The 21143-nt window shown below is 39.4% G+C and overlaps 1 protein-coding gene across 1 annotated transcript in view; it reads right to left on the reverse strand.

Annotated features, from left to right (window-relative positions):
- Nucleotides 1-21143, reverse strand: part of TTN (titin) — a 283020-nt gene that overhangs the window by 229146 nt on the left and 32731 nt on the right. Inside the window, exons 27-41 of the mRNA XM_079924045.1 lie at nt 20786-21067; nt 19953-20219; nt 19583-19855; nt 19219-19482; nt 18865-19125; nt 16938-17198; nt 16133-16396; nt 15780-16040; nt 15398-15658; nt 14718-14978; nt 14058-14199; nt 13804-13969; nt 11815-12046; nt 10071-10355; nt 9709-9834 (exon numbers count right to left, since the gene is read on the reverse strand). Of these exons, the coding sequence (XP_079780171.1) occupies nt 9709-9834; nt 10071-10355; nt 11815-12046; nt 13804-13969; nt 14058-14199; nt 14718-14978; nt 15398-15658; nt 15780-16040; nt 16133-16396; nt 16938-17198; nt 18865-19125; nt 19219-19482; nt 19583-19855; nt 19953-20219; nt 20786-21067 (3606 nt within the window). The remainder of the gene's footprint in view (nt 1-9708; nt 9835-10070; nt 10356-11814; nt 12047-13803; nt 13970-14057; nt 14200-14717; nt 14979-15397; nt 15659-15779; nt 16041-16132; nt 16397-16937; nt 17199-18864; nt 19126-19218; nt 19483-19582; nt 19856-19952; nt 20220-20785; nt 21068-21143) is intronic.

Below are 21143 nucleotides of genomic sequence, written 5' to 3' on the forward strand. Positions count from 1 at the left end.
ACCCAGGGGAAGGAGCAGTGAACCCAGGGAAGACTGAACCAGACCTACCTGCTAGTGTTGGAGGGTCTCCTGCAGAGGCGGGGGGTGGCTGTGGGTCAATGTGGGGACAAGGACACTGGCAGCAGAACTTCTGGGAAGTATTCCTTGGCGTGAGCCCTCCCAGAGTCTGTCATTAGCCCCACCAAAGAGCCCAGGTAGGCTCCAGTGTTGGGTTGCCTCAGGCCAAACAACCAACAGGGAGGGAACCCAGCCCCTCCCATCAGCAGTCAGGCAGATTAAAGTTCTACTGAGTTCTGCCCACCAGAGCTACAGTCAGCTCTACCCACCACCAGTCCCTCCCATCAGGAAACTTGCACAAGCCTCTTAGATAGCCTCATCCACCAGAGGGCAGACAGCAGAAGCAGGAAGAACTATAATCCTGCAGCCTGTGGAACAAAAAGCACATTCACAGAAAGATAGACAAGATGAAAAGGCAGAGGGCTATGTACCAGATGAAGGAACAAGATAAAACCCCAGAAAAACAACTAAATGAAGTGGAGATAGGCAACCTTCCAGAAAAAGAATTCAGAATAATGACAGTGAAGATGATCCAGGACCTCGGAAAAAGAATGGAGGCAAAGATCGAGAAGATGCAAGAAATGTTTAACAAAGACCTAGAAGAATTAAAGAACAAACAAACAGAGATGAACAATACAATAACTGAAATGAAAACTACACTAGAAGGAATCAAGAGCCGAATAACTGAGGCAGAAGAATGGATAAGTGACCTGGAAGACAGAATAGTGGAATTCACTGCTGCAGAACAGAACAAAGAAAAAAAGAATGAAAAGAAGTGAAGACAGCCTAAGAGACCACTGGGACAACATTAAATGCAACAACATTCACATTATAGGGTTCCCAGAAGGAGAAGAGAGAGAGAAAGGACCAGAGAAAATATTTGAAGAGATTATAGTCGAAAACTTCCCTAACATGGGAAAGGAAAGAGTCACCCAAGTCCAGGAAGGGCAGTGAGTCCCATACAGGATAAACACAAGGAGAAATACGCCGAGACACATAGTAATCAAATTGGCAAAAAATAAAGACAAAGAAAAATTATTAAAAGCAGCAAGGGAAAAATGACACATAACATACAAGGGAACTCCCATAAGGTTAACAGTTGATTTCTCAGCACAAACTCTACAAGCCAGAAGGGAATGGAATGAAATACTTAAAGTGACGAAAGGGAAGAACCTACAACCAAGATTACTCAACCCAGCAAGGATCTCATTCAGATTCGATGGAGAAATCAAAAGCTTTACAGACAAGCAAAAGCTAAGAGAATTCAGCACCACCAAACCAGCTCTACAACAAATGCTAAAGGAACTTCTCTAAGTGGGAAACACAAGAGAAGAAAAGGACCTACAAAAACAAACCCAAAACTGTTAAGACAATGGTCATAGGAACATACATATCGATAATTACCTTAAACATGAATGGATTAAATGCTCCAACCAAAAGACACAGGTTTCCTGAATGGATACAAAAACAAGACCCATCTATATGCTGTCTACAAGAGACCCACTTCAGATCTAGGGACACATACAGACTGAAAGTGAGGGGATGGAACAAGATATTCCATGCAAATGGAAATCAAAAGAAAGCTGGAGTAGCAATCCTCATATCAGATAAAATAGACTTTAAAATAAAGACTGTTACAAGAGACAAGGAAGGAAACTACATAATGATCAAGGGATCAATCCAAGAAGAAGATGTAACAATTATAAATATATATGCACCCAACATAGGAGCACCTCAATACGTAAGGCAACTGCTAACAGCTATAAAAGAGGAAATCGACAGTAACACAATAATAGTGGGGGACTTTAACACCTCACTTACACCAATGGACAGATCATCCAAAATGAAAATAAATAAGGAAACAGAAGCTTTAAATGACACAATAGACCAGAGAGATTTAATTGATATTTATAGGATATTCCATCCAAAAACAGCAGATTACACTTTCTTCTCAAGTGTGCAGAACATTCTCCAGGATAGATCAGATCCTGGGTCACAAATCAAGCCTCAGCAAAATTAAGAAAATTGAAATCATATGAAGCATCTTTTCTGACCACAATGTTATGAGATTAGATATGAATTAGAGGGAAAAAAATGTAAAAAACACAAACACATGGAAATTAAACAATACGTTACTAAATAACCAAGAGATCACTGAAGAAATCAAAGAGGAAATCAAAAAATACCTAGAGACAAACGACAATGAAAACAAGACGATCAAAAACGTATGGGATGCAGCAAAAGCAGTTCTAAGAGGGAAGTTTATAGCTATACAAGCCTACCTCAAGAAACAAGAAAAATCTCAAATAAACAATCTAAACTTACACCTAAAGGAACTAGAGAAAGAAGAACAAACAAAACCCAAAGTTAGTAGAAGGAAAGAAATCATAAACATCAGAGCAGAAATAAATGAAATAGAAACAAAGAAAACAATAGCAAAGATCAATAAAACTAAAAGCTGGTTCTTTGAGAAGATAAACAAAATTGATAAACTATTAGCCAGACTCATCAAGTAAAAGAGGGAGAGGACTCAAATCCATAAAATCAGAAATGAAAAAGGAGAAGTTACAACAGACACCACAGAAATACAAAGCATCCTAAGAGACTACTACAAGCAACTCTATGCCAATAAAATGGACAACCTGGAAGAAATGGACAAACCCTTAGAAAGGTATAACCTTCCAAGATTGAACCAGGAAAAATAGATAATATGAACAGACCAATCACAAGTAATGAAATTGAAACTGTGATTAAAAATTTTCCAACAAACAAAAGTCCAGGACCAGATGGCTTCACAGGTGAATTCTATCAAACATTTAGAGAAGAGCTAACACCCATCCCTCTCAAACTCTTTCAAAAATTGCAGAGGAAGGAACACTCCCAAACTCATTCTATGAGGCCACCATCACCCTAATACCAAAATCAGACAAAGATACTACAAAAAAAGAACATTACAGACCAACATCACTGATGAATATAGATGCAAAAATCCTCAACAAAATACTAGCAAACAGAATCCAACGACACATTAAAAGGATCATACATCATGATCAAGTGGGATTTATCCCAGGGATGCAAGGATTCTTCAATATATGCAAATCAATCAATGTGATACAGCATATTAACAAACTCAAGAATAAAAACCATATGATCATCTCAATAGATGCAGAAAAAGCTTTTGACAAAATTCAACACCCATGTACGATAAAAACTCTCCAGAAAGCGGGCACAGAGGGAACCTACCTCAACATAATAAAGGCCATATATGACAAACACACAGCAAACATCATTCTCAATGGTGAAAAACTGAAAGCATTTCCTTTAAGATCAGGAACAAGACAAGGATGTCCACTCTCACCACTATTATTCAACATAGTTTTGGAAATCCTAGCCATGGCAATCAGAGAAGGAAAAGAAAAAAAAGGAATACAAATTGGAAAAGAAGAATAAAACTGTCTCTGTTTGCAGATGACATACTATACATAGAGAATCCTAAAAATGCCACTAGAAAACTACTAGAGCTAATCAATGAATTTGGTAAAGTTGCAGGATACAAAATTAATGCACAGAAATCTCTTGCATTCCTATACACTAATGATGAAAAATCTGAAAGAGAAATTAAGGAAACGCTCTCATTCACCATTGGAACAAAAAGAATAAAATACCTAGGAATAAACCTACCTAGGGAGACAAAAGACCTGTATGCAGAAAACTATAAGACACTGATGAAAGAAATTAAAAATGATACAGACAGATGGAGAGATATACCATGCTCTTGGATTGGAAGAAGCAATATTGTGAAAATGACTATACTACCCAAAGCAATCTACAGATTCAGTGCAATCCCTATCAAATTACCAATGGCATTTTTTAATGGAACTCGAGCAAAAAATCTTAAAATTTGTATAGAGACACAAAAGACCCTGAATAGCCAAAGCAGTCTTGAGGGAAAAAAACGGAACTGGAGGAATCAGACTCCCTGACTTTAGACTATACTACAAAGCTACAGTAATCAAGACAATATGGTACTGGCACAAAAACAGAAACATAGATCAATGGAACAAGATAGAAAGCCCAGAGATAAACCCACGCACCTATGGTCAACTAATCTATGACAAAGGAGGCAAGGATATGCAATGGAGAAAAGACAGACTCTTCAATATATGGTTCTGGGAAAACTGGACAGCTACATGTAAAAGAATGAAATTAGAACACTCCCTAACACCATACACAAAAATAAACTCAAAATGGATTCGAGACCTCAATGTAAGACCAGACAGTATAAAACTCTTAGAGGAAAACATAGGAAGGACACTCTTTGACATAAATCACAGCAAGATCTTTTTTGATCCACCTCCTAGAGTAATAGAAATAAAAATAAAAATAAACAAATGGGACCTAATGAAACTTAAAAGCTTTTGCACAGCAAAGGAAACCATAAACAAGATGAAAAGACAACCCTCAGAATGGGAGAAAATATTTGCAAGCAAATCAACGGACAAAGGATTAAACTCCAAGATATATAAACAGCTCATGCAGCTCAATATTAAAGAAACAAACAACCCAATCCAAAAAGGGGCAGAAGACCTAAATAGACATTTCTCCAAAGAAGGCATACAGATGGCCAAGAAGCACATGAAAACCTGCTCAACATCACTGATTATTAGAGAAATGCAAATCAAAACTACAATGAGGTATCACCTCACACCAGTTAGAATGGGCATCATCAGAAAATCTGCAAACAACAAATGCTGGAGTGGATTTGGAGAAAAGGGAACCCTCTTGCACTGTTGGTGGGAATGTAAATTGATACAACCACTATGGAGAACAGTATGGAGGTTCCTTGAAAAACTAAAGATAGAATTACCATATGATCCAGCAATCCCACTACTGGGCATATATCTGAGAAAACCATAATTCAAAAAGACACACTCATTGCAGCACTATTTACAATAGCCAGGTCATGGAAGCAACCTAAATGCACATCAACAGATGAATGGATAAAGAAGTTGTGGTACATATATACAATGGAATATTACTGAGCCATAAAAAGGAACGAAATTGGGTCATTTGTTGAGACATGGATGGATCCAGAGACTGTCATACAGAGTGAAGTAAGTCAGAAAGAGAAAAACAAATATCATATATTAACGCATGTATGTGGAACCTAGAAAAATGGTACAGATGAACCAGTTTGCAGGGCAGAAGTTGAGACACAGATGTAGAGAACAAACATATGGACACCAAGGGGGGAAAGCCGCAGAGGGGTGGGGATGGTGGTGTGATGAATTGGGTGATTGGGATTGATGTGTATACACTGATGTGCATAAAATTGATGACTAAAGAACCTGCTGTATAAAAAAATAAATTAAATTAAATAAAAAAAAAACTAGCTATTTCCACACAAGGATTTGAACCATCTTAAAATGATAGAGAATAAAAACCCCAAATCAAGGATACATATTACTATGTTGTTACAGTTTAAGATGATGTGTACTTTAAAAAAAATTATACTTCCATTAAAGCAACAGCCCTGTAAGTCAAGCGTGGATTCAAATTTAGTTACTTGTTTTAAAAGCCAAAAATCAGAAGCCATCTTGTTTTTGGAATGTGGTCACTATATTACCTCCTTATCTCAATACCACCCATGGGGATCTTCTAATAGTCCAGTCCTCTAGTATTTGTTTGCACTGTTGCATAAATATTGGTTTATGAATATTCCCCTGCTTCCCACTAGTTGTTATAAACTACAAGTTCCCCTTTTAAAGAAACAAATCTTTTTATTTCCTTAGGTAGCAAGGTAAGGTAGGAAATGGAATCCTGACACTACAATTTACCAGCTGTGTGACCTTAGACATGTCAGTTAATCTCTGGACCAGTCTTCTCATTTGTAAAATAAGATGCATAATAATTCATGGGCTATTCATGGGCTATAAAATTGCTGTGTGAATTCAATGACATACACAGAGGAAAGGGTTTTATAAACCACAGGCACAAGTCAGTCATTAAAGTGAGCATGTCTAACATCACAAGGGATCAGCAATAACTTACCTAATAAACAGGGCCATAGGATATACAAGTAATACCATCATCACATGGGATGTAAAAGTCATCCTACAAATACTTGGTTTGTTTGTTTAAACATCAATGGAGAGACGCAAGAGGGAAGACATATGGGAACATATGTATATGTATAACTGATTCACTTTGTTATAAAGCAGAAACTAACACACCATTGTAAAGCAATTATACCCCAATAAAGATGTTAAAAAAAAAATCAATGGAAAGGGAAGGATGGAGAGTTTGGTACTCTCTCTCCCTCACAAGGTTCCCTGCTTATTCTTCCTGACAACTTCTTCCTTTGGTGAACTGAGTGAAGCAGGAGAACAGGCATGAATCGTCAATAATAAATGAGCTAAAGGGCAAGACCTGTTTTGGTAATGGACTTGGTACTTTTGACTGGGCTGCCACTACCTGTGTCAGTCACTGGCCTCTCATGGCTTCTGTGAGGCCACCCCACTGCCCAGTTCCTCACCCCCACCACTCCATTGTATTTGGTCCCTGAGTCTCGTTCATTCTACCTCCTGGACTCTGGCACAATCTACCCCCATCTTTCTCCTGACTCAGTTGTCAACACTTTCCAAGCCTATTATAATATGATAGCCTCTCTGCTGGTCCGTTACCTTCAGCCTCACCTCCCACATCTGTCCATTCCTCCTTTCATGATCAGAGTGTTGTTTCTAAAAAGAAAACCTGATCATGTTACCCAGGGGTTTCAAAATCTCTCAGTGGCTCCTCAAAGTAAACAAGATAAAATCTAAAGTCCTAAGCACAGAATACCAACACTTTAGGATCTGGCCCTTGCCTTCTTTTCTAGCTTCTCGTCCACTCATTGCATCACTTTCCAACCATACTTAAACCACTTGTTGCCAGCACATGGAGTGTTCTGGCGAGCTTTTATGACTTTGTAAACGTTGTTCTCTGCCTGGAGCACGACTGTGCTCATGAGCCTATTAATTCTTCAATGTGCCGTCTGTGCATTTTCTCCAGCTCTCTCCCAGACAGAGAGCACTGAGTAGGTGGGCTGTTACAGCACTTACAACCTTGGGATCTAGCTGTGCATGCGCGTCTCCTCACCTACACACTGAGCTCCATGAAGGCAAGAGACAGGTCCTGGCATCCCTAGAACCTAGTGCAATGTCTCAATAGCAGGAACACAGATGTTGGTAGAATAAAACAAAAAAAAGCTTAAATGAACAGTGGGCATTCCTCATTGCTAAACTAATTATTTAACATCTCACTTAGCTAGCTGCCACTCTGTAAGCCACCAAATGATACTGACCATTATCTGTAGAATGAGCACTAGCAAAAAGCTAGCTTTATTACAAGTTTTAAAATTCTACTTTTACAAACTTCTCTTCCACCAGTAGGTGGCACCAGAGACCTTCAATAGATAACATTTCCACTTACAAAAGCACCACCAGATTGCTCAGGACCATGCTCCATGCTTCAGCAAGTACTGAGTTCCCCAAAACAGGAGACTGGGGCCTCTGCAGACTCATATTTTTTTCCAATTTGCAGAAAGCAGAGCTGCACTTACTTTCTTAAGGGAAGTTGTGTGAATATTTTCTGTCTGAGGGGCATGAAACGTGATATGGTGAGCTTTTATTTTAAAAGGCATTTATTCAGTGAATTTAATTTTTGTCATATAGAAAATACATTTATGAGAGGGTTCTAAAACCTCTGTATGTGTATTAATATTACCACACATAGAGAGTTAATGATCACATGAATTTATAAAGTCCATTCGAATATTTAAGGACATCAGTCACATTGAAAAGATATTTTTCTTTTTCTACCCCAATTGTAGTCTTGTAGAGAGCTTCAAATGTATGTTTGCAATGCCTTAAAGGCAAACTATAAAATGACTTATAAACTAAAGAGTACTATGCAAATATAGTTAAGACTACTACTTTAGATAATCCATATACATATGTTTATTTGAAAAATTTCCTCTAAAAATTCAATGAATGGATAAATTCTTTAGTATGGCTTTAGTGAATTTGATATTAAAATGCATTTTTCTTTTTAGTAGGATATCACCGAATCAGTCCTCATTTCTTAATATTTGGCATTTTTCAAATACCATGCTCTGAAGTCACAAAGTCTATAGTATTTATCTATGTTGGTCACCCAATACCAGACTTTTATGTTTCTATAATTCCTCTCAATGCTTGTAATAAAATTAATGTATTGAGCACCAGTCACTTGCTAGCCATGCCTGTAAGTGCTTTACACACCTCATATCCTTTAATTATGCTCATAAAATCAAACAGGTCTATTTGGTTTCTAGATCAGCATCTCCATCCCAGAGCAGGAAATCATTAGGTGATAGAAGCCCAATTGAAATACTAACTTGCTTAAGAAACCGGCTCTTGGCAAGGTAGAGACTGGGCCATAACCCAATGGGAGAAGCACAATAAGCAAAACAAACGTTTATTAGGAGTGCTGTGAGATGCTCGAGCTTGGAGGATTTCCCTTTGTGGTGGTATACAACAGTCAAGCAAATGAAGGAGTGATTTTCATTCGGGATAAGGTTGATTTACCCTGTCTCTATGTGAGGTAGGTCTACAATCATCATTGGCTAGAAATGGCTCTAAACATTTTGTTTCATTCTACTAAGGTCAGACTCCTGGGGTGAGGGGAGGGGCCGGTGGTTCTGGGAAACACGCACCAATTAAAAATTATAACAGCTAACAGATGGAGGGATTACTGTATGAGGGGTGCTGCGATACGTGCTGATGTGGGTTAGCTGACATAATCATGACAATGATCTGAAGCCACTGATATCAGCCATTTAACAAGCATTCTTTTGTCCGATCAACAATTACTTACTGAGTACCTACTACGTATGGAGCTATTCTAGGACAAGGATCCACCCTTGCTTTCACAGAGCTTTCCTTCTAGTAGCTACTGCTTTTCAGGCACCATGTTCTTGGTACTAAGACAGAATCCCTGCCCTCATGAAATGTACATTCTAAGACTGAATGCAATATTATCCTCACTTTATTCATGAGGGAAAGAGAACCAGAGAAATCAGGTATTTGCCGAAGGTCACAGAGTGGAGCCAAGACTCAAATCCAACCTCTCTGATCATAACGCCCCCACTTTTGTCCACTACAGGATACCACCTTCCAAAGGGATATGGCTTTTCACACAAGCACTGTCCATAGACTGAACAACGTCTTACATATAAATGGACTCTTAAAACACATGTAGATGCCATTATAATTAATCTAATAATAATTGTAGGTTTCGTTGTATTTTTTCAAGAGATAACAAAGTGTAACTACAATCATAAAGAAAACGACATTTTTCAAGTTTAAAACATAGAAAAACACTGAACTCATTCCTTTTTTTAAATTGTAGTTTAAAAAAGCACATAACATAAAATTTATCATCTTAACCATTTTTAGGTGTACAGTCAGTCCAGTAGCGGAAAACACTGATCTAATTCTCAATTCAATAATCCAAGTAAGTGTTCTGCAAGATGCCCATGAAACTTCAAATTATGCATAAGAGGTAAGAAAACCTTTTCCTCACATCATTCTTTTTAAATATTAGCAACTCTACCTTTGCTTGTAAACCTACCTGTTCCAGAAACTCTGCATTGAAAGTGGGCTGGCCGTCCCTCAGAAGTGACAGTGTCCTGAAGTGGGGTGACGATGGCAGGAGGATAAACTGGCATTTCCTGATCAGGAGACACAACTTCTGGAACTAAAGGAAGGGACCACAGACTTGTCAGGAGTAAGGCAGCCTACAGACCTCACAGAATGAAGCATGCTGATTTCTCTTAATTTATCAGTGGAGCAGTGGAGCCCTTTCAAAGTTTCCAAGTTAGGTAGCAATCTACTTTTAGGAGCTCCAAGTTGTATTTTTAAATGCCCTGGGAGGATACAAAAGCGGGTTTCTTAGGTTTTACTTTAAGCTGAGAAGTAGCAAGGTAGTTCTACCTTCCACAGAGAGCGATGCTGAGGTAGTGACAATTCCATAGTCATTCTTGGCTTCACAGGTATAGACGGCCGCATCCTCTGGGAAGGCTTCGATGAGCAGAAGTGTGTACTCTTGCCCATCGTGAAGGAACTTGCACTTGAAACCAGTGGAAAGCAGCTGCTCTTCCTTGTACCAGGAAATTTTGGGCTGTGGTCTGCCGGATATCACAGCACAGAAGCGGGCGGGCTTGCCAGATTGCACAGTAACAGGCTGGAGCTCCTGTAGAATTTGGGGCGGTTCTGGGGCTGGGAAGAAAAGAAAACAAATAGCCCATGAAAACACAGGAAAGCACGGGAAAATCTACGTTAATTTGTTGCCAGGTGGTTATGTACCCCGAAACAAAACTTTGGAATGGTGATATCTTTACTTGCCTTAGAATATTAGAACATTCTTTGCGCTAAGAAGGAAAAAAAATTGGAATTTTGTCCCTAAGTAGAGGGAGATACTTTTGATATTTGGTGGTGGGGGGGGGTGGTGCTGGGAGTGCTGAGTTTTTCAGCATAACACGGTCACCCCTTTCCTGGCTGGGATCTGGATCGGGGTGACAATGGACAGTCCTCTAAAGAATGCTAGAACATTTCCACATGCTACCTATTTTTAACAGTCATTTGGGCAAATCATGTGGTGAGGTGGCTCATCCCATTCAGGTTCGGTTTTCAAGTATTTGTGTATATGTGATAATCATTTTTTAATATACAGGTGCCAGTGAAGTGCAATCAGTATGCATGAATGAATGAATGTCATTTTAGATCTAAAGGCAATTAGGTAATTTTTTTTTTAATTCAGCTTTCCTGTTATGCTAATTAAAACATATTCTTGGTGTTGTGATGACTGAGGGAAACTGGGTCGTTCATGGAACCAAGAAATGGGGAGAACTGACTTCTGTGAGGCTGATTTCTGACACAGCCATATAGGTAGACCTTTACTTCTCTGTGCCTCAGTTTCTCTACCACTAATATAGAAATAATAATAACTGGATACCATGACGATTTGGTCTTCTAGGGACCAAGGGGATGTTGGCAATATGGTTCATTTTTATGAAACTTGAGATTACTCTTACTGTTCCTTCATCTGTCTCAGGGGTATTTGTTCAGACAGGTAGCACCCAAGGTCAGGACAGGAATGGATCTAGACCAGCCTCAGATTCAGCTCTAAGGTTTCTAATGAGGAAAGTGGATGGTTTAATGGTGCTCCTCTGAGGACTTGGTAGCATATGGAATTCCCCACTAAAGTCAGACCCTGGTCCTAGGGCATGGAGCTCACCTGTGGCTTCCTAGGTTCTCCCAGGCATGCCTTAACAGAGGCTGGAAATGCCCCACCAGAGACTGGAAATGCCCCATCACTTGGTAGTGCTACTAGTATTCAAGCAGTTAGGGCCAAGGGCAGAGAACTAGAACAGCTGAAAACCGTAACTAGAAACCTATTTGGGGTCTATTATAATTGACATACAGTGGATGTTCAATAACGTTGACCAAGCTAAATAAGGATCTAGCCATTAGGTGCCTTCTGGAAATGACATCTTGGTCCTTTTAACAGCTACCATCCCATTTCCACAGGTATAATATGAAAATAAATGTAATAACTTCAAACATATGAGTACCATGGGTTCTTGAGAAATTGCCTGGAAACTACCAGAACTTCAGTAAGTTGAAAGGGAGGATTATTACAGATGAATGCACAAAATATGTTAATATCTCTACCTACCATTGACGTAGAGGGTAACAGAACTCCTGTTCCTTCCTGCCACAAAGGTGTATTCACCAGCATCGCTATGCCTGGTCTCAGAGATAAACATCCGGTGGATTCTCCTCTCCACCACATACTGGTGTCGTTCTTGAACTTGGAAATTGATTTCAATGCCGTCTTTATACCAGTGGGCATCTACATCATCTTCATTGACCTCAAACTCAACGACAGCACGTTGTTTCTCAATAACCTTTTAAAGGAGCAACAGGAAAAGAAAATTGAAGCCCTGGTTTCCTTTCGGTTTTAACCTGTTTCCAAAACAGCTCATTTGAAGAGCATGTCAAACCTATATATTATGATATAGAAAATTGACTGGTTATAGCACATTCTAAGTTTTCCTGCATATCCTTGGATAAAAGGTGCCCATACTTCTTTTGCTTACATCTGCATGGAGGCAATGATTTCATCCTTAAATGTTTGCTTCTTAGTTAATCATAACAGAAATAATGACACTTTGCGGTACTTCCCTGGTGGCGCAGTGGTTAAGAATGCTCCTGCCAATGCAGGGGACACAGGTTCAATCCTTCAATCCCTGGTCCGGGAAGATCCCACATGGCGTGGAGCAACTAAGCCCATGTGCCACAACTACAGCCTGCACACCACAGCGGCTGAAGCTCGAGTGCCTAGAGCCTGTGTTCCACAACAAGAGAAGCCACTGCAACAAAGAGTAGCCCCTGCTCACTGCAACTAGAGAAGGCTTGCGCGCAGCAACAAAGACCCGACACAGCCAAAAGTAAATAATAAAATAAAAATAAAATAAAAAAGAAATAATGACTTGACTTTAAAGAATAATGACTTTACATCTGAAGGCTGTTTATCATTGACAAAGTTCTTTTGAGTTACTATTCAATTTGATTTCACATGATGTGAACCTTGTAGGCTAGGTAGGAACTATTATCCTCATTTTTAAAAGTGAGAAAATCAAGGTTCAGGATTGGTCAATAAAGGATGGAGGACATATTGGGTTATCTGACTATGCATTGAAGGCTTTTTCACTCTGGCCTAATGTAATGCCTGGCTCTCCTTGGATGAGCAATATGATAAACATGAGCTCAAGTGATACTTCCCTTCACATGTTATCGCCCCGTTATATCACGTGGGAAGACTGGCACCCATGAGGACAAGCCGTACACGTGCAGTCAAGAGCAAAGGTGTTTGCTCAGCATCCCTGCTAGGAATCCAGCTTTGCTCAAACTGGTCTTCCTCTTGGACCTCGGAGGGAGTTTTCCCAGTCAAGTCCCCACACAGCTGCCTCTCCAAGGTAGAAGGCTTCTGAGAAAATGCCACCTTGTTCTGAATTCCTTTAATTCCAGTTGCTGTGCGAACACCACAATTTAAAGTTTAGTTCCTTTAGGGTTGATGTTGCTTGGTAAGTGGCCATTTGACAGTGAAGTGTCTACAGCTGCTTTCATTAAAGTATTTAGACAGCTGCGAAGGATACACTTATTCCCTAAGCGAGAGGAAACTGTGACTAAGTTGATGTCAGCACAAGAGTGTAAGCTGGTAGGGATAAGCTGATTTCATTTTTTTAGAAGACTGTGGTTAGAAAATTTAAAAGTCAAAAAATTAAGTGACATTCTCTATGAGGACACGGGGATGGGGAAGGGTAAACTGGGACGAAGTGAGAGAGTGGCATGGACCTATCTACACTACCAAATGTGAAATAGATAGCTAGTGCGAAGCAGCCACATAGCACAGGGAGATCATCTCAGTGCTTTGTGTCCACCTAGAGGGGTGGGATAGGGAGAGTGAGAGAGAGACGCAAAAGGGAGGGGATATGGGGATATATGTATATGTACAGCTGATTCACTGTGTTATGCAGCAGAAACTAACACACCATTGTAAAGCAATTATACTCCAATAAAGATGTTTAAAAAATTAAGTGACAAAATGATAGATTAGGAGCTACTGATGACTTCTCCAAAAATTCAGCACGTGGACAATTACCTGAACCTCCCTTTTAATGCTTCGGATGCGAACGTCTCTGCCCTCTACAAAGAGGCTGGCAGTGGACATGTTGCCTCCAGCCACCACTGTGTACTTCCCAGCATCAGACATCCGGGTGGATGGGATCAGAAGGCGGTGGACGTATTTCTCCTTCTGTATCTTTATTCTATGGAAGAAAGGGAAATTGAGGTTTAACGTATGATGACTCAAAGGAAACTGGGAATCACTGGGATGTGGCAAACAAACCAACGGACCTGTCCACAAGCTGTAGCTCTTGGCCATCTTTCATCCACTGCACAGTGATGTCAGGTTCAGAAACTTCACATTCAAACATAGCTCGCTTCTTCTCGAGAACCTTAATGTCCTTAATGTGTTTCCTAAATTCTATATGACGAGCTGGAGAACAGCGTGTAAAAAAATTAATCTTTCTAACAGCTTTGCTAAGATATAATTCACATACTATACAATTCACCCAGTGAAAGTATACAATTCAGTGGCTTTCGGTATATTCAGAGTTGTGCAACCATCACCATAATTAATTTCAAAGCATTCTCATTACCCCCAAAAAAAGACCATGAACCCCTTAGCCATCACCCTCCAGACCCCTCCCTTTGTCCTCCCCTCAAACTTAGCACCAATCTATGTCACTATAGATTTCTGCACTCTGAACTTTTCCTATAACTGGAATCATACACTATGTGGTCCTTTGCGACTGGCTTCTTTCACTTGATATAAAGTTTTTTAAGGTTCATCCATGTTGTAGCATGTATCAGTACCTCCTTTTTATTGCTGAATAATATTTCATTGTGTGGATATACCTCATTTTATTTATCCATTCATTAGCTGATGCTCTAACATTTTATATAATGTGTTTGCCATTTATTTTTATGGATATGACATTTATGAAACCATACCTTCCACATAAAGAGTGGCTGTCGAGGTAGCTTTTCCAGCCACAAAGGTGTACTCCGCAGCATCCCCGAAGTGAACATTCCTGATGTTCAGGGAGTGGGTGAGCTTTTTGGTTCTCATCTGGCACCTGTCAGTCGATTTGATTTCCACACCATTCTTTAACCATTTGTAAGAGATGCCTTCATAGTTCACTGTGACCTCAAAGGTAATGGTGTCTTTTTCTTCAGCATTGATGTCCTTCAGCATGGATGTAATCATGATTGCTGCAAAGGGGGAAGGAAATACACCCAAGGAGATTTTGTGTCAATATGACGTGGGTTATGACAGGCACAGAACGAAAACTTGGAATGTTCTTAGTACGTCTGTTTAGGTATCACAGTTCAGAGAGATGAGCCATGATACCTTCCAGGTACCCCTCTACAGGACAATGTCAAGTGACAGGGGAACAGAAAAAGTAAGAGATAGACAATGGAGCATCTTCATAGGTAGCCTTTCAATGCTACCCTAATCAAAAATTTTATCCAGATGCCTAACTCAGCGTGGACACAGTAGATGTTTCAATCAAGGTAACTGGTCAGGAAGAAAAAGTGTAGGCTATGGAATAACAATGAGTCTACTGGATATTCTGTGTGTGTGTGTGTGTGTGTGTGTGTGTGTATATTTGTATATATATTTTACTTACGTGTCACTTTCAGGGTGGCGCTGACTTGGTCATTGCCACAGACAAATGTGTATTCTGCTGAGTCCTCTGTGCTGGTGTTCATGATGATCAGCTGGTGGAGTTTTCCCTGCACCACGATCTTGAACTTTTCACTCATTTCAATCTCCACCCCATTCTTTAGCCACATGGAAGGCACATTGAAGTGGGAGACCTCACACTCAAAGGAGGCAGTTTTGGTCTCAGGTACCTCAATGTTTTTCATGGTTTTTGTAATATGTAATGCTTGGGAAAATCAGAGAGCACTTCGGTTAATATATTTTATTAAAAAAAAAAGATGGAGCAAACAAACGAATGGATACATGGAGATCACCCAGAAATGCCACAGGGGCTGCCTCATACTTACTCTCCACGAATAGTTTCGCTTTGCATTCCAATTGCCCCACCACAGCTGTATATTCCCCAGCGTCCAAGGGGGAAATCTGCTGCAGCATCAGTTTGTGGACCTTCCTTTCTGAGACCAGCCTGTGTTTGTCACTCGGCTTAATCTCCACATTCTTGTGGAACCATTTCACTGGCACTGTGTCGTGGGAAACGCTAACTTCAAAGGCAACGGTGGCATTTTCCAAGGCAGTCACATCCTTTGGCTTCTTAATGATTTTGACAGCTAATGAGGAAAGTTGAAGCCATTTAGTGATATGGTTAACTTCATGGTAACCACGAGTTGGCTACTTGTAAAGTGTTTCTAAGTCAACTTACTCTCAACGTGCAGTCTGGCACTGGCTCCCAGCCTTCCAAGCTTGAAGCCATAAACAGATTCATCCACAACGGCACAGTTTTTAATTCTCAGAGAGTAAATTGTTCCTTTGACTGAGATAGTGTACTTGTCATTGGATTCCAGCACAACCCCGTTTCTGATCCACTGGACACCTTTTACATTAGGGTGTGTGAGCTCCATAGTGAAAACAGCATCTTGCGTCTCTGTCACCGTGAGGTTCTTCAGAGTCTTCTTAATTTTGACAGCTGAAGACAAATTTATGATTTGTTTAGAAAATAAAGATGATACCATTCAGGTAAGAGAAGTCCCAAATAAGATTGTTACCGGGTCATCTTGCAAAAGAATGGTTATCAAAGAATTTGCAGTTATGCAGCATCTCTAGAGTTTTTAAAAGACACTTTGAGATTATTCAGGAAAACCTGGGTCCAGTTTGAAATGTACCTCGTATAATGTCTTTTCTATACTTGAATGAGATGTAGTTTGCATAGCTGTATATTAATAACTTAATCAATGGATTGGAGAAGAGTGAAAGAAGAATACAGACTGAGAGCATCTAATTTGCTGCTCCACAGAGCTGGAACCTAAGACGTGGTTTCTTCACATTAACTCATAAGCAATTTTGCACCTTGTGGTACACGGCTCAGAAAGAAAGTTCGAGAGTTTATAATGATTTTATGAAATGAGGATTTATGGGATCCACAATGATTATACCATTTGACTTTTAGAATAACTGTCAAAAATATACTACGATTTTTTAGTGGATAAATCTGTTATTATATCACTGACCTTCAACTTTAAGTCTGGCAGATGTTTTGGAAGTGGCCACCTTGTAGGTGTATTCTCCAATGTCATCTAGTTTGGTGGCAGCAATGATAAGCCTCCTTTTGTGGCCATCAGATTTACTTCCGATGTTTTTACCCAGCGGTAGGTGTTTGTCATCCTTCAACCATTCTCCTTCGGAATCTGGGTTGGCAACTTCACATTCAAACACAGCTTCCTGGGATTCAGCTACAGTCTGATCTGTGAGTGGCTTGGAGATGGCGCCCCCTGTGGAACAAGAGAAGTACAAGTGTGAGTCTTTTAAAAATATTTATACAATAGAAAAACCTTTGCACAATTAATATAAAACATCAAATTTTAAAACATGATTCTGAACATCATGAAATGTCTAATAAAATTATTTTTACGCACTTTAAGAAGGTATCACAGAAACCCCTCGTTCTAAGTATGTATCACTGATAACCAGGGAAACTACTGGAATCAGAAAGGTTTTGCAAAGGAAAAGCAACTGTTAAGTTATACAGAACTCTGAGAACCTTAATGTGGAGCACAGCTCATGGACGGCCCGTAACTCAGTTCCTTCCTCAAAAGCATGCTGCTTAGTCTTCTACGGATGATTTCCTGAAAATACATCTAATATCTGACTGGAAAAAATTTTGCTGAACAAAATGTATAGTCATCAATGTTTCTAGAAGATTAGGGATTCCTATATACTAAAAATCACTGTTTTGACAAATGTCATCTCTTCTACAAAGTTTTCCCCCATTGGCTCCACTGCTATCATCGCTGGCAGACATAATTACTCCTTCATCAAGTTAGTTGCTAATGTATCTGTCCCTCTCTATATTGTGAATTCCTCAAAAAAAATATCATGCCGTATTCATTTTTGTATCCTGAGTTCCTAGCAGCGCCTGGCCAATGGCAGGTGCTTTAAAAATGTTGGGTGAAATCACATAGAGGCTCATAGTTTTTTCTTGTTTCCACACATTTAAAAACATGTAATTTATATTAAACATATCAAAGTGCAGAATCTAAAATTCTGTTTCAGAAGTTTTTTTCATGGCCAAATCTGTGAGGAAATCTTATAATGTAATAAAGTATAAACCATGAAACTTTCATACCAGAGAAGACACTATTCCCATTTGACTTGCTTATATACCACGGATTGCACAATTTAGTCTCCTCAAAACCTAAATTGTTATGTACCAAACCAATTAATGATGATGCCTAGTTTTTTCTTGACAGTTGGCTTAGACTTTTGATTCTTCATTTTTAAGCTGGTGGCTTCTGCTGAGAATGGTCTACTTCATTTCACAAGAGACACACAGACACATATATTGAGGTATATTTTTAAAATATTCATTATAAAGTATGAAGGGAACAAAGAAAACAAAAGTGAAAGAAACAAGAGCAATAAAAAAAAGAAATACATCTTTACAGTAGGAGAGTTTAAATAAAACTCAGTCCAAACGTTAACTCATCAATCTATCATGTGCAACGTATTGGACTATACAAAGATGAGAAAGAAGCAATTCCACATTTGGGGAGCATCTACTCAGGTGTGGGAAGAAGAAACGGGGAATAAAACTAGTATATGAGTCAGGGTCATGAAAGAAACACACATAAAGTGATCCTGAGGTTGGAGGATTAAGATCTACAAATGGGAAGGTCAAGGAAGGCTTCACAGAGGAGATGGCATTTGAGCTACGACTTCCTGGAAGAACATTTGGAATTTAGGCTGATGGGAATAGTGTCAAGGGTATTATTGGTTTTGAGAACAGCATAAGCAGAGGCAAGGAAGTGGGAAACTGGTGGGAATTTGGGAGGAAATGGGCAATGATTTCTTAAGTTAAAACAACTGCCCTACTTAGGTTTAAGGTTTAACCTAAGTTCTTTAACCTAAGAACTTAGGTTAAATGATAAATGTACTGACCTGCCACGATAAGTTTTCCAGATGTCATATTTTCTCCAGCATAAAATATATATTCTCCTTCATCGTCTTTCATCATATTTAGAACCGTCAACTTATATATTTTTCCATGAGCTTCAATTTTATATTTAGAACTGGGATGGATTTCCTTGTCCTTAAAATTCCACAAGACATCAATTCCTGAGTGGGACAGTTCAACTTCCAAGACCACATTTTGGGTCTCTGTACAGGTAAGGTCGTGAAGACCTCTGATAATTTTAATTTCTGGGGGGAAAAATAAAATAATCACTTGGTTACTAGTATACTGGGAAAATAGAATGCTTAAAACAATACTAAGTGACATGGAACAATTCTTACTTTCTACAGAAAGATCACAGCTGGTTTCAACTCTGCCAACCATCAGCTTGTAAGGACCTTCATCTGAAGCATAGGTCCGGTTGATCACAAGCCGCTGCTTAGTGCCTTTGACAATGGCATGCACGCGATCATCAGGCTTGATCTGTTCATCATTTAAGTACCATTTAACAGAAGTCACATCAGGGACTGAGACCTTACATTCGAGCACAGCCTTGGTGCCCTCAAGCACGTTAATGTCTTTTAGAGGTGTTATCACGTCAACACCTGCAAAACCACACACACACAAAAGGATTGTGAATACAAATTTTGTTGGAAACGTGTGCTCACTTGACAGCATACAACAAGACATGTAAGTCGCACTCACTGTAGACAGAGACGCGCCCACTGGTTGACAGTCCAAGGGCAGGAATGGTGAAGGAGTAATGTCCAGCATCCTCCTTAGTCATGTCTTCAATAAGCAGCATGTGTGACTGCTTGTCTATCACAATGTGAACCCTGTCGCCCGGCTGCACTTCTTCGCCATCCTTCATCCAGACACCTTCCACCTTCTCTAAGGAGACTTTAACTTCAAGCTGAACAATGTCACCCTCGCAGACTTTTTGATCACTGAGTCCTTGTAGGATAGCAACGGGGCGGGCTGTGAAATATGGGGAGAAAGAAGAATGTTATGATTATTTATTATCAATAAGCCATAGCGATACTCACTGCAAGCTGACAGGAAGGGGAAGGCTTACGTTTCATCTTTAGTTTACAGGTTGTCTTTTTCCCATCGACAACAAAGCTGTATTCTCCCTGGTCCTCTTTGGTCACATCCTTGACTGTGAGGTTCTGACGTCCACGGCGAGATGTAATTGTGTACTTGCCATTGGATTTAAGCTCCACGTCATTATGATACCATTTGCCTTCTATATTTTCCGGGGTTATAATGCACTCTAACTCTCCTGAAAATGATTCTGAAACTTCTATGTCCTGAAGTTCTTTCACAAACTCAATGACTGCACCTGAGGCATAAGAGAAGGAGAAGTTAATTTCCCTGGAGAGTTATGCATCTAGACTTAGGATAGAGAAAATTCCTTGTAAATCTCTTATTCCCCCCGCCCCATACTATCAGGAATATTCTTAATATCTAACTGCTGGACTGAGAAATAAATTGTCAATTAAAAGGAGTTACTTAATTTAAAAATTATTTTTAAAGCACAGAATTATATTTCAATAAAAAATTTAAAAGCAAGATATCAGAATGACCTTGCTTTTCAAAATCCAAATTTTCAGGAATTCCCTGGTGGTCCAGTGGTTAGGACTCAGCGCTTTCACTGCCAAGGGTGCGGGTTCGATTCCTGGTCGGGGAACTAAGATCCCACATACAGCACAGTGACGCCAAAAAAATAAAAAATTAAAAATCCAAATTGTCAATATTCTTAATTACCAGTATAAATTCATGAGTCTTGCTATGGAACTTATATTTAATTCCCAAGTAATTCGTTTTATGAAGTGAAAATTGCATAGCTAACTTTATCACATACTAAGGGGGACTTTAAAACTTAGGAATGAAATCATTATTTACTACCTTCGACAATAAGCTTAGCCGTTGTTTTTACGTTTTCATCTTCGGCAAGTACACAGCTATAGTCTTCAGCATCAGATGTGTCAACTGTCAGGACGGAGAGGAAGTGAACTTTCCTGTCAGAGAGCATCCTATATTTATCTCCCGTGTGAACCTCCACACCATCCTTATACCATTTCACTTTGACAAATGGCTCTGAGGTTTCACATTCAAATGTTGCCATGGTGTCTTTTTCCTTAGCAACAACATCTTGTAATTCCTGTGTGAAAGTGATCAATTGCTTGGCTATAAGAAAAAGGAAAAAAAAAAAAAGCACATTAAATTAAATTCACAATTTGGATAATGGGAAAAGAAAATAAAA

The sequence above is a fragment of the Stenella coeruleoalba genome (assembly GCF_951394435.1).
Source record: "Stenella coeruleoalba genome assembly, chromosome: 6".
Lineage (NCBI taxonomy): Eukaryota > Metazoa > Chordata > Mammalia > Artiodactyla > Delphinidae > Stenella > Stenella coeruleoalba.